At 39.0% G+C, this 14,350-nt stretch overlaps 1 protein-coding gene across 5 annotated transcripts in view; it reads left to right on the forward strand.

Annotated features, from left to right (window-relative positions):
• LOC126751038 (dipeptidase 1) overlaps positions 1-14,350 on the forward strand; it is a 106,658-nt gene that overhangs the window by 13,715 nt on the left and 78,593 nt on the right. For all 5 annotated transcript variants that reach the window (XM_050460955.1, XM_050460953.1, XM_050460952.1 and 2 more), the window contains one exon: positions 6,207-6,904. In XM_050460955.1, coding sequence (XP_050316912.1) covers positions 6,726-6,904 — 179 coding nt within the window. In that variant the 5' untranslated portion in view covers positions 6,207-6,725. The remainder of the gene's footprint in view (positions 1-6,206; positions 6,905-14,350) is intronic.

Here is a 14,350-nt window from a genome sequence, read left to right on the forward strand (position 1 = left end):
TTTAAGGTCGAAAAAGTGGTTGTATTAGATGGTGCCAAGTGGGCTTCTGCCCTAACTAGCAAGTCCATGAATCTTCTAGTGGATAGTCAAGCGGCAATAAGGGATATCTTCTTCTTAAAGGATATACTTCCAGCAAATACCTTGACTAATGTCATTTGGGTATCAGTTATATAGGAATAGAGATGAAAAAGCAGGTGAGCTGGCCAGCAGAATTTCCGCAAAAAATTCCGTTAATGTGCTCATGTGCCTCCCTTTTGAACTGACCAATGGAAGACGGTCGTTAGACATCTCTTACATGACATACATGGGAACGAATGCGCTTTCGATCAGACAATAAAACAGAAAAGGCATGCGGTATAACACTACCTTTAGTCATTTCTTCTTCTTTTTTGGCGTAGACAACGCTTACGTGGTTATAGCCGAATTCACAACAGCGCACCAATCGATTTTCCCTTACGCTGTTTGACGATAATTCGAGATACCAAGTGCTGCCAGGTTCTTCTCCACCTGGTCTTTCAAACGGAGTGGAGGTCTTTCTCTTCCTCTGCTTCCCGCTGTGGTCTTTAGTCATTTGGTCTTTGATATAATTCTAAACTATTTAGCTAGCCTCAAGCTCTTATAAACAAACGGCAAGAGAACAAAACTATTATACCCAGTGCAAAATGTTGTGCGTGTATGAAACACAAAAGCAGTTATCAAAAAAATATTGCGAAAAAGTTAACAACACCAACAACGAGAGCAAATTGTAATCAAAATAAAGAAATTTACGCAAAAAAAAGTTTGCGAAAAATCCCCAAAAAAAAATTAAAAAAAACGCTAAAATAAATTTTGAGTCCAAGTCAAAGTCATAGAAGTACTCATAGCAACTGTAGTTGACTGCCGCACCGAAAGCAGGCTAAAGACACTGCAAAAAAAAAAGCGGAAAAACAACAACGAAAAAGGTTGCACAGCAAAGCGCTGGTGCTCAAGCAGCGTTAGGGAGCCAACAAGCAGTCAGAGGCAGCCAAGCGACCAAGCAGCCAGTGAGCCAGCCGAGTTGAAATAGGGAAATGGGCGAAATTAAGAATGCCGCAAGCGAGTTGTGGCAAACTTTTTCGCAGAGGACATACGAAGCATAGTCAAATTGGTTGGTGGTACGCCGACACAACTAACGCTGAATGCCACAGTTATGCCAGCACCAGCAGCAGCAGCAATAGCAGCTTTAACTTATGCCGCCCGCCTGCTGCCGCACATTTTTGGTAACCGCCATCTATCGTGCCACCCATTTGTTGCACTTCACCCCAATCTATTACGCTTATCGTTGGCGAAAGACATTTTATATGAGTATATACACAAGCATACATACATATATACTTTATTACATTTATGTATATACATAGCGATATATGGATGTGTGTATGTCAAATGTGTAAATTGCTGTCAAGTAAATATGCAGGCGCTCTGAAACATACAAACACAAATGAGAGCCCATGCATGTGCTTATATATACACACTCGTATGTATATGCATTAACTTCTACACATACATACATATATGTGTTTGTGTACATATGTATATCTACGCGCTGCATACTTTCGCAAATTCGTTGCTTGTAATTTGGAATATCAAATGCAATCGAGTGAGCAGTGATGGCGGCGGCGCGTCCAGGCAGCGAGCAACTGCCTTTTTTGCTAGGCAAGCTTCTAGCACAGTCAGCTCAGTCGGCAGCTTTCATTCACCTCCCTCCGCCTCCTCCCAACTCCCGCATCCACGTCCAGTTTGCATGCGGCAGCCAGTCAGCTGTTGACTTCTGAGCGCTGAGACAGCCAACGCGCTGTGATATGACACTGTCTGTGGCAGTTGCTGCAGTGCGCTAGTTGCCACCGTATTTGTATGTGTGTGTGCGTGTCACATGCAGACTGTCAGCGCGCATTTGTTTAAGGCCATTTGATACATTGGACTACATGTGCATTTGTATGTATGCCTGTGTATCCTATTAAAGGATATGCGGTTCATCGCTGGAATAGTTTATTCGAATGCATCGAGAGAATACAAAAACAACAGCTAACAGCGAGTGGCATATTTTTGTGTTTGCTACCAAATAAGCTTGTGTGTGTAAATATTTACTGAGACGGATTCACAGCAAAAAGTGTGTTTAATTTAGAAGAGCAACAAAAACGAAAGTTCTGGGAAAAGTAATTCTGCAGCTAAGTTGTGTAGAAAAAGTTAGGTTAGGTAGAGCGAAGAAGCAATTTAATAAATGCTGAGCATAAACGCTTACATATTTGATTGCAAGAAATCTTGCAGAAGTTTGTGCGAAATAGTAAGCGCTGTAGTTATGTACGCCAAATTCTGTCGAGGAATCTTCTCTTCCTTTATGGACAATTTCATGAGCAATCAATGGATACAAACTTCAAAAATATAGAGTTTAAATGAGTATAGAGTCCCAACACATTGAAGATCTAAAAATATTGAGAATTAAAGGTTCTTGTCCCGACTCAACAACAAAATTTTTGTGAACTACTATTGCATAGGGCATTTGCAGGATTGTATTATGCAATCGTAAGACTGTGTTCATAATTTTAAAATTCTTGATTTATTCTTCAAAATCTATGTCGTCCCACTCAAAGTAATCCCTCTTGGCCCCAACTCACTTGTGCCAACGTTTTCTTTCGATCCTCGCAACAGTTGCTAAAGTCAATTTCCGGAATAGCCTTCAATGGGCGTAACGATTCACGAGTAATGACTTCAATTGACTCAAAACGGTTTCCCCGGAGCGCTCGTTCGAGTTTGCTGCAAGCCAGAAGTCACACGGAGCTAAATCAGGCAAATATGGTGGTTGAAACATGATATTGGTTGAAAATTTGGCGAAAAGCTCACGAAGAATCAATGCAGTATGCGACGGTGCATTATCGTGGTGCAAAATCAAGAGTTGTCGGCCCATAATTCCGGCCTCTTTTTACAAATAGTTTCGTGCAGGCGACGCATAACACTCTAATAGTATTTCTTGTTGGTAGTTTGGCCGATCGGAAGGAATTTGGTGTACACCAAACCTCGGTTATCAAAGAAAACTGTCCACGTAATTTGGATTTTTGCCTTCATTTGATGTGGTTTTTTCGGCTTCGCTTCGCCCTTGCCACGATATTCGGCCGATCGATCGTCTGCGTTCGGATCCTAAGAGAGCTCCAATATTCATCGTTAGTAATAATATGTTTAATGTCTTCCTCGTTGTCGGAAAGCATTGTTTCACAGACGCTAACGCTACGCCGTTTCGTCGTCAACACGTTCTCGATCCTCCTTGAATAACTTGTACCAATCAAAAACACTTGCTCGCGACAGACAATTATCACCGAAGGCCTTTTCCAACATGCTGAACCTTTCGGACAAGCGTATACTAAACATAATTATTATTTTGATGCGACATTTGACGCAGATGTCACTGACAGTTATACTAATCTAGACAAGAAATATTTCGACGAATGAGTTTTCACACGAAATTAAAATTAAAAAGTCTTACTATTTTTTGTTCAGCGTAACTGATACCATTGGTTCAAGAAGGCTGGTAAATATATCACATCCGACATTCTGAAATACTGTTTCATTTCGATTACATCTCTGATAATGTGGACTACTGTGCAACGGAACCTTACTCCTTCTTCTTCGCCGCACATATGTACATACAAGAGTTATGTGAGTGCGGCGGAGTCGCAGTGAACTCAAAACTCGTCAAGGAGTGCATGACCTCTAGCAGTAGCATTCATATTAAACTTGTCTGGGTGCTTAACCACAAAGGAATAGTTGGAAATTATTAAGTCAATGAGCTTACATACCCAAATTCCATTAGCATGGTGGTGGCAGGGGTTCCACTGTCTTCATACACTCGGACGATGGATTCATGGGTTTCGCGCGAGCTTAACAAGCGTTGGTGAGCTACCAGAACTTGTGGGTTGTATAAGTCTTCTGGGTCATAGTGGAACGCAAAGGTCCATTGAACTGCTGGCTCTTAGTAAGCCTCACAACGCTGGATTGATAGGCGTCCTAACTGGAAACTGTCCCATTGGCACTCACGCAGTGTAGCTAAAGATTTTGTAGCACGCAAGTTATCAAAGTTGCAATTAGGAAAAATAATTGGAAACATTTAGACACTTTCTCCTCCATTGTTCGGCTTTCGACAGACTAAGGTCGAAGCATCTCGATTGTCGTAATATTTACGAACTTAACGAATTAGCTGAAATTGACATTAGCCGCCTCAAAAAACTTGTCTCTAGGCGTTTTGTTGATATGCGACGGTATTTTTGAACCATACCTAGGTGTTCTGGGCATCAGAACGGTCAAGAGTCTCTAGCAGTCTAAGTGAGATTATTCCATGGCTTTACGCGAAGTCAGCCTGTTTATGTAACCTAACCTAACCTATCACATCCTATTTGAAAGAATCATTACATGCGGGAGGTATTAAAATTAGTTCAGCCTAGAGCTCTTTACACTTTCGCGTTTATTCTTTTTCTCTCATCCACTCACATTTCCCATCTGCCCTTCATTTCCAGATTGCTCCAAAAAGTTTGGTACATATCACATCCTGTATGAAAGAATTGCTACAGGCAAGACTTATTACCAATATTTGCCTTCGGAGCTGTAGACGAGAAGAACTGATCTCTCGTTCTCTAGCATAAATTTACTAATTTTACATTAACATTATTTAGTAGCGGGTTAACTTCTGTTTTTTTTTTCTGAGTTCTGGTTAACATCTTCCACATTTTGATAAGTTAGTTTGGAATGTATTTTTTCCTTTTCTTGCTACTTGACAGCCAACTGCCGTCGCTAGTTGGCTATAAAATGCCGTGTTGAGTTGGCAGTAAAAAGACTGCAATCAAAAACTTTTCGGTGTCAAAGCGTATCCAGGTAATCATTCCTATACGGATACGGATCCGTCCCGATTATGTGACCCATAATTTATGAAAACGCTGTTCGCCTTTGCAGCCTTGAAATCCAACGCAGAATCACTCATGAAAACAGCTGGGACTGAGTAGGCAATTGAGAAGTAAAATCCTCTCTCGATGAACTAAGATCAAACTTTACAAGTCCCTTATCATTCCCGTCCTGCTATATGATGCGGAGGCATGGACAGTGACAGCATCTGTTAAGTCGGCCTTAGGAATGTTCGAGAGAAAAGTTTTGTGAAATATTTATGGTCCATTGCGCCACGGCATTGGCAACGACTAGTACCACAGTTGATAAAACGATGAGCTATACGAGATATACGGCGACATTGACATAGTTCAGAGAATCAAGAGCTAGCCGCTGTACGGACGGAAGAGAACACTCCAGCTTTGAAGGTTTTCGATTCAGTGCCCGCTGGTGGAAGCAAAGGAGGAGGAAGACGTCAATTCCGTTGGAGAGATCAGGTGGAGAAGGACCTGGCTGCACTTGTAATCTCTAATTGGCGCCAAATACCGAAAAGAAGAAACGGCTGGCGCGCTGTTGTTAACTCGGCTCTGCTCGTAATCGGTGTCTGCGCTAGTAAAGAAGAAGAAAAAGCTATTCACCTTCCTCTTAGTCAGAGATTTTGGAATTAAATACACTACCTGAAGATCCAACAGATTACCGATATTGCGTTTGTAGGTTTGACTGACCCGAGAGCGGATATCATCTCGTTTCTCACCATATTTCTAGTTCTAATATAGTAATGCTCTTAATCGAGATTCTAAGTCTACTTAGAAACTACTAAGTGGTTGGTATATTTAAAGACACACTGAAAATTGTGGCACAAATTTAATTTTGAGATATTAATACCGCCAACAGCAGTAGAAAACAAATCACTGAGCTCTCGCTTTTCGCGGGGATTATATTTCTCACTTACTCCTCAAGATTGAAGAAGATTGCACTTAGCGATGATCTTTTATTATTTTTAAGTTTTAGGGTGTTGCATTTCAAGACAACTTTTATTGTTTTCATTATTCCGTTTCTCCTCTCAATTTTTCTTTCTCACTGCAAATGAATGCGCATCTAAATGCTCTGAAAGTAATATCTTACAAACAAAACGCTATCAGTACATACATATATGAAGGGAATTAAATCTACGAGTTGTTAGCTACTGCGTTCAGAAAGATAATTCCCTTTTTCACATTTTAATGTTGCCATTTCATTTTATATCGTGTACTTGTCGCTACTCGACTCTTAAGTTGTGTCTCCTCGACTCCATGCTTACTTACGATTTTATTTATTTGCAGATAAAATGACAGTTCGGAGAACTGTGCAAAAATAAGGAAGGAAACAAAAACGGAACAACAAAAAAAAAAAAGAAGACGAAGGGAAATGCAATGAGATAAGAGGAGCAACAACGCTCCAGCGTGGCAATAAAACAGCGAGTCACTTTAGACCACCAACAACACAAACCCAGAAGACAAAGCGCACGTAGTTCTTAAGCTGAGCAGTCAAGCTAGTAAGCAGCAGTCAGTGAGCCGCCAACCAGCAGCCAAGCCAGCTGTTAGTCAAGGCACTCAGCCACTTGGTTGGTGTGTCAGTTGGTGAGCGAAAGTCATCAGTCAGCCAGCCGGAAGAGTCAGTCAGTCGTCAAAATAATAGTCAGCCGACACGTCAGAAGCGCTTCAAAAGATATTGCATGTGAAGAATAACGCCGGTTGGCTCCGTTTAACAGACGACGTTGGCCGACGTGTGTCGAGTGTATAGCGAGCGTGTGAGCTTGCAGCGTCTTTCGCTCGGTCCGAAAATATCCAACATACAAGGCAATGAACTTGCTGAAGCAGCTACTTGACGGCTGTTACGTGTTGTGTGGCTTCAGTTTTTTGATTTTCCTATATTTACCACTCATGCTGGCGATGCCGGAACAAACGCGTCTGGCGAATGATTTCGATTATCGGTTGCAGCGTGCGAAACATGTGTTGCGCGAGTCGCCGCTCATTGATGGGTATGTTGCACATTCTACTACTAATGCTATCGATTTTTATCTGACAGAGAGAGAGGTAGAGAGAGAGAGAGATTGAGTGTAGGTTTGTTCTTCATATAATTACGTTAATTTATATATCTACATGTTTACATACAGTTATTTGTCTAGGGAAATTTTTATTTGCGTATGAATTAAGACAATTTGTTGCAAGCAGCGGGTAGTAAGTGGGTTAATAAATATACGAGGGTATGTTATAGTGTTTCAGTAATGGATTATAACATATAACTGTGTATATGTTTTCAAGTCAAGAAAAACAGAGTAAAATCTAAAGCAATGAAAACTAAATGAGTTGCGCGAAGTAAAGAAATCAAGTACCGTAATCAAGTAAGTTCAAATCGGTTTAAAATATATCAAAACCGAATTCTGGAGACCCATAATCATAAAGTGTCATGAAATTCCAGAGTACTAGTATATTCGCGCTATAAATTCACGCAGAACATTTCGATCTCAGTCAAAGGCTAATGTGAGAACAATTTTTTAAAACTTACCAATGCAAACAGGCATATATCGTCAAAATTTGGAATTCTAGCTGAATGGAATTCGAGTCAATTCCATATCCGGAGAACCAACTGTTTTGTGAATCAACAAGAATCGACTATAATCAAGCTCGTGAAGCCATTCGTGTATGGATGATCTGTTGAAACCAATTTCAGAGCTCACTGTTTCACGCGCATACTTTATGTTGAGTCCTGTTAACTTTACAGAAAATTTTTGTTAACTTAATGTTAGCCATAAAATAGAGAAAAGTATTCTTGAGAAAGTAAAATTAGAGTATTTGATTAATCATTCAAGAATAATGTCCTTCGGTACCGTACTTTTGTAGGATTATGGATCGGACTTTTTCTCTCTGCAACGTCCTGTTTTAAACAACACTATTCCATAGTCTTGTTAACAGCGTCTATATTTTGGATTCCCCTGATCACGCAGCCGATCTCCCGAAGGACCCCCGAGAAATTCTTTTCTGTTTAAAATCATCTCTAGTCCAAAACCTAAAAAAACAAGAACAAGTATGGAAGGGCTAAGTTCGGGTATAACCGAACATTTCGTACTCTTGCAACTTGCAAGGGTTAAAAGTACCTTCAGGTACATAAGGCCTGTTAGTTATATGATGTCAACGGCGAGTTTTCTCTAATTTTTTTTTTATTCTGTGCACTAATATGCACCGTTATAAAAAATAAGCTCTTTCAATTTTATTAAGATAACTCATATATTGTCCGACATATGCGGTATAAAGTCGCCCGGATGTTCGAAGATCTTTATATTAGGTTTATGGGGGTTAAGGGAAGTATAATCCATTTCAAACTAATCTGTAAATTCCCAATAACTGGTTTTTAAATAAGAGCGCTACAAAACCGGTTTGGGTTAACAATGAAATTCTTTATTCATGTAAAAGTACATTCGATGCCATTATGTATGGAATTCGATTCCTTTTGCATGGTCACCATGAGCACGCTTGCTGAAGTCCAGACGCTGAACCCGATTTTCGACGGTTTTCAAGCATAAATCGGCCGATAATGCTGCAATTTCACGTTCGATTTTCGTACGAAGTTCATCAATCGTCGTTGGCTTGCTGGCATAGACATTTGACATTCGCTGTGTGGCTTGTGACGCCGTCCTGTTGGAACCATATCATCCAATTTGGACCAGAAATATTCGATTATCATCGAACGGTAGCGATTTCCATTCACAGTAACGTGCCGGTCTTGATCAGCACGGGAGAAGTACGGCCCAGTGACGCCGTCGGCCCATAAACCGCACTAAACCGAAATTTTATCGGGATGCAATATTGACTCATGGATCACGTGTGGATTGCTGCCTAACCAATAATACCGGATCATTTTCAAGTTGTTGCTCAGTCCAATTCACGAACATTCGACGATTCTGGTAGTCAAGCGGCTTCAGTTCTTACGTCAATTTGATCTTGTAATGATGTATGCCAAGTTTTTTTTCGCAAAATTCGCCACAGACACGTCACAGCGATGCCCAACGTTTGAAAACAATGTGTAAGAGACTGATTTGGGTCTTCCTCAATTGATGCGCTAGCGGCAGCAATATTCTCGACACTAAGGGCACTTCATTGTCTCACTGGCACGGGAACATTTTGACTGTGCCTGTCGATTAAAATTTTTCCTCTAGACGCTCAATTGTTGATCTGACAAGATGATTATTACAACACAACTTGGACGTAGCGCTCTTAAAGTTGAGGCCACTGACTCCGAGTTTGGAGAGTAAATTTTAATAATTTCGACTCATTGTTGGATCGTATATCCATCCATGATAAAATGACAAACATCACTAAAGAGAAATGTCAAAAGAGCCGGAAAAAATATGTCGGCGTTTGCTCTCCTTATCGATCTACTTTTGTAGCATCCCTATTGAAAACTCTTATATGTGTGTAGCTGTTTTAGTGTTCATTTCGAACCTCCAAACTTTGAGACGCTTCCTCGTACATATGTATATGTGTATTTATAAAATGTGCGAGTAAACAACCGAAACAGCACAGACTGTATGTACAAAACTTGTAATTTCTTTCAAAAAATATTTGCATTACTTGTCTGTAATTAATGTTCACATGTCAACCAAGCAAAAAAAGTGATGGAATAGATTTTTCACTCAACCCATGGCAATACCCCAAAATGAACCAGGGCGCATCTCTCATTTGCCGACGCGCGCCAACTGTGACTTAAGCAGTACGAGAAATCCTATCTTAGCGCAATGTATGGTAGTGTGCGTGTTTATGAGTGTGTGTGTGTGTACGGTTCCGCTTTGCCGTCGCTTGGCTGCCAGGCATTAGCTTGCTTCCCAGCCAGGAATAGATTACGAGTTATTAGTAAAATGTGTGTACACTAGCATGTTCGTTTTAAGTTTTTGTTGTTTTTACAAGCTCACGCATACACAGATACACACTGATATATCTTGCTCATACCTTTACACTCACATACAAGCATGTATGTAGTTGCATATGGCGTGGTGTAAGCATGTGCTTAAGTGTTTTTGTATGTATGTGTATGTGTGTTAAATAAATGGCGCTCGGAGTCGTAAATTGATGCACCAGCTGCGGTTGAAACAGCTTTCGGGTATGTTAAACTAACGGGAAAAACTGCAAACATACAATGCGCATACACACATATAATAAAATAATAAAGAACTTGTACACACACATACATGCACACACCTGCATACCAAATGACTATTGAACAGCGTAAAAGTTTTCCTTTCGTCATTAATTAGTTTTAAGTAGATTTATGGCGAAAAGCATTATGTAAATATCAGCATTAAAACGCTCGACAATTTTTTGCATTTATTATGTGTTTACATAACATGTGTAAGTTTGCACAGAACTAAATTTTTGGCTCATCGCGTGCGTTTTGTGGATCAGATGAGGCACCAGTAAAAAGTGTTCGATGTTAGTTGATGCTACAAACGGCTGAATGAGCTCACATATACTTGTCAGAGTGGGCTAGTTGGCACTTCATTACATGAATTGACACACGCACATCAAGTGTGACAGCCGAATAAAGGCGGTTTTTCGAATAAAAAAAACTACTCTATCCATTGTTAAAAAAATTTAAGGAAAGCTAGTGAAATTTTGGTAGGAAAAAATTTTAATTATTTTTTTTTAATTTTGGCCTTCTCTGTAGGTGTAACCTAAAAACAATATAAAAATGTTTACTAACAAAAATTGACCGTACAATAACCGTAAAAAATCGAAAATTGTTAAAATGAAAGTCGAATATTATCCACAATCTTGTTCGTGTTTGTTTCGTAAAATTGATTTTCGACCGCGTTAAATAAAAGTCCACTATTGCATCTTTTCCGTGGAACAAATCTGAAATAAAATTCTCTCTGAAAGATATTGTCCGTAATGAAATACGATAAAAAAATATACTGCATAACCGCAGAGCATGAAAAAGCTTTAGGGTTTTTCGATAGGGACGCTACAAAAGTAGACCAATAGGGACAGCAAATGACGTCATACTTTTCCCGCTCTTTTGACATTTTTCTTCAGTAAGGTTTGATATTTCATCATTGAAAGATATACGATCCAACAAAGAGTCGAATTTATTAAAATTTACTACCGAAATTCGGAGTCAGTGGCCTCAACTTTAAGAGCGCTACGTTCAATTTATGGTCGTCATAATCATCCTGTCAGATCAACAATTTAGTATCTAGTAGAAAAATTTTAATCCACAGACACAGTACAAAATGTTCCCGTGCCAGTGAGACAAAGAAGAGGCCGTAATGTCGAGAATAATGCTGCCGCTAGCGCATCAATTGAGGAAGACCAGTCAGTCAGTCTCTCACACGTCGTTCTCAAGCGTTGGGCATCTTTGTCATGTGGTTATGGCGAATCAAATTGACGCAAGATTAGATTGACATGAAAACCCCTTTATATACAGATCATGCAAACAAATTTTTAGAGTGATCGAATTATTTGTCTCGTAGTAACCACTGTGAAAAATGCTGGTTCGAGAAAAGCGCGTTTAAAAATGCATTGATAGAACGTAGCGGTAATAGCTTAGAAGGCTTGATTTGTGTACTGAAAGGTGAAAGAACCAGATCGATGGATATCAGTTGGTTTTTATCAGATTTCACATCATAAAGTGGGAAAATCAGGATAATAACTGTTGCCTGGAGAATGTAGTTGAAATCGGTGGAGCAGATCCCGAGATATGGATGTTAACCTAAATGTGGACGGTGGTGTCACTACGTCGTACCGCTCCTACAGATTTATCGCACATCCAGTAATTTTTAACAAAACCCGTCATATAGGGAGTGGCCGGGGTTATAGACCTAATTCACCCATTTTCATAAGTGGGTAGGGATGTTAATAAAATTTTCACTGTGTGGGTTTGGTTATAATAGCTTAAATGGTTTAGGAGAGAGAGCTCGGGGCCACGCTATGCTTTCGATTAATGGCGTTTTGCGGACAATGATACGATTCCACTCAACTCCTTATCAACGCTCCGTAGACGTCAAGGCACACGTGTACCAAGTTTTAGTAAGATAACTCAATATTTACTCAAGTCGTGCCTTGCAGGCTCCGAACAATTCAAAGGTTCTAACTATTATAAAAAATAATATCAAATTGTTTTAGGAATAATAAATAATTATTTTATATTTTTTATATTTACATACAAACAAACTTAAACATAAAATCTTAATCTTATAATTAGTCATCGTCACTGTCGCTTTCCGACAGCGCAAGATCTTCAGCCAAAATAGCACTTATGTATTCCTGTTTTGCAGGCCGTTTCTCTTCATGTGTTGAAATTGTCGCTCCCTCTTGGTTCAATACTGTGTTTGAAATTTCAACTGGTTTCGTTATTCCTATTACCTCTTCGATGTCGCTAATGGCTTTAAGACGCTCGTATCACAACTCATATTTCTTAGTCATTGCGGTTGCGTCTGGCCTGGTGTATGAGTTAAGAGCCAACAGGTGAACAAGTCGTTCGCGTAATTTACGTGTTGATATATCCGGTAATTTACCGTTTTTAATTTCAGTCTTAACTTCGGGTTTGGTGTTTGCTCCAGTTTGTGGCTTTTCTTTTAGAAACAGCTCTGTCCCATTGCTACGAGAGATGTTAGATTGGTTCACATTCCAAGATGCACTGATTGGATGCATCTTCCTCGTTTGTTGCCTTCCGTTGTAAAGGCGCTTGAGGTGATTAGCGACGTTTTGAGCTGCCATGTTATTTTATTGCTAATGGTTTAAAATATTACGTGTTGCTCGAATGAAATCCGTTGCGGTTTTGATATCTGTTGCACTAAAAATGTCCTTATATAAGAAGCAGGTAGGTGGGGACGGCTCCGCTTTTTGTAAAAAGTTAGGTCGCCATATTTCTTTTACGGGTTTTTCTACCTGATCCCAGGTAAACTTCCGATATAGGTAGAGGAGAAAGCGAATTTTTCTTTCCGGACACGCCCACTTTTAAAACAATAGCATGCAAACTTTTTAAATTGTTTTCTAAATGGCCGATGAGAAGCCGACCGCTGTTACGTTAATAATTTATGATTGTTTCAAAACCATAACGGTAGTTTTTTTGAACTTTGTTCTAGAGCCTTGCTCTTCACATCTTTTCCAAGTCAAAAGTCTTACGATTTATGGTTTCCTAAATAGTTTTGGGTTTTTTCAGGCGAGATTTTTGAGATCGTTCAGTTTTTTTCAAAATTTGCTTAAATCACTTTGGGTTATTAAGTGCGATTCTTTTGAAATTAATAGTTCATAACTTGTGTCTCTATCAGCAGATACTTAATCGTGCTGACTTTGAGCAAGTTCTGGAGAATAATCCTCACTTTATGATCAATTTGGAGGCTTCGGCGCAAGCAGTTCGGTACTAGGTAGGATGGCTCTATGAATATTTAGTTTGGTCCAAAGTCATTCGTATAGAAAATGACATATGTCTGGGTTTCTGTGTAACTCAACTTAGTAACAATCTCCGGGATTTATTTGGATTTCTCATAACAAATCGAAAATTGTCTAAAAATTTTTGACTAATTAATGAGTTTAGCTTTTGGTTTGCAAGCTACATATATTATCGAATCTAGTGCAAATGTTTCCTTCAAACGTCATATAGTGTGAAATTAATTTTTTTAGCTACCATACTCACTTTCTTAACAAATTACTAAAATTTTGTCAAAGTGCGGGAGATTAGAAAGAAGATTCGAATTTGACCTTTCTTACTTGCTGAGCTTGTCGACGTCGAACCTTCCTTGTGTCAGTTTTTTGTTTAGAACAAAGAAGATGCAATGTGTAAACAGCTGGAGACGTGTCTTTCTATAAAGAAATATTTTTTCGATCCGGAGACAGCCAGGTAGCTTCTTTATTTAAAAAGTCATTCGAGCAGCTCCTGGAAAAATTAAATGTTTGAATGAAATTTTTAAATACTTATTTTACCTTTCAACAATACAAATAATATTTTCGTGTTCTTTCCCGTAATGAAAAGATATTTGAAGAATTGCCAAATCAGAATTATAGACGCCTTCAATATTTATTATGAAAATTTAAGTATGTAAAATATATAATTGGTCTATATCTGGTGCTAAAATTAACAGTCAGTGTGACAGTAGTGAGCTGCTTAAGATCTTGCAAAATCCCTTTTTTTTAAATCACTTTCTTAACAAATTATTAAGATTATAAAGAAGAGATGCTGAAGTCAGTTTTTTAGTTAAAGAAAATTTGTTTATGGTCATAAAAAAACATTATACTTAGTTCTTATTAAAAAGACATGAAAAGATATTTTTATGCCAAATCAGAATTATAGACGCCTTCAATATTTTTTACCAAAATGTACGGTTTCATGTAATAAAATCCGGGTACTAGATTGTTCTGAATGTCAGCCCTTTGAACGTAGTAAATTAGTGCAAAAACAACTCGACGACCACCACAACATTTAAATTTTTTCA

The sequence above is a fragment of the Bactrocera neohumeralis genome, chromosome 2 (assembly GCF_024586455.1).
Source record: "Bactrocera neohumeralis isolate Rockhampton chromosome 2, APGP_CSIRO_Bneo_wtdbg2-racon-allhic-juicebox.fasta_v2, whole genome shotgun sequence".
NCBI classification, from domain to species: domain Eukaryota; kingdom Metazoa; phylum Arthropoda; class Insecta; order Diptera; family Tephritidae; genus Bactrocera; species Bactrocera neohumeralis.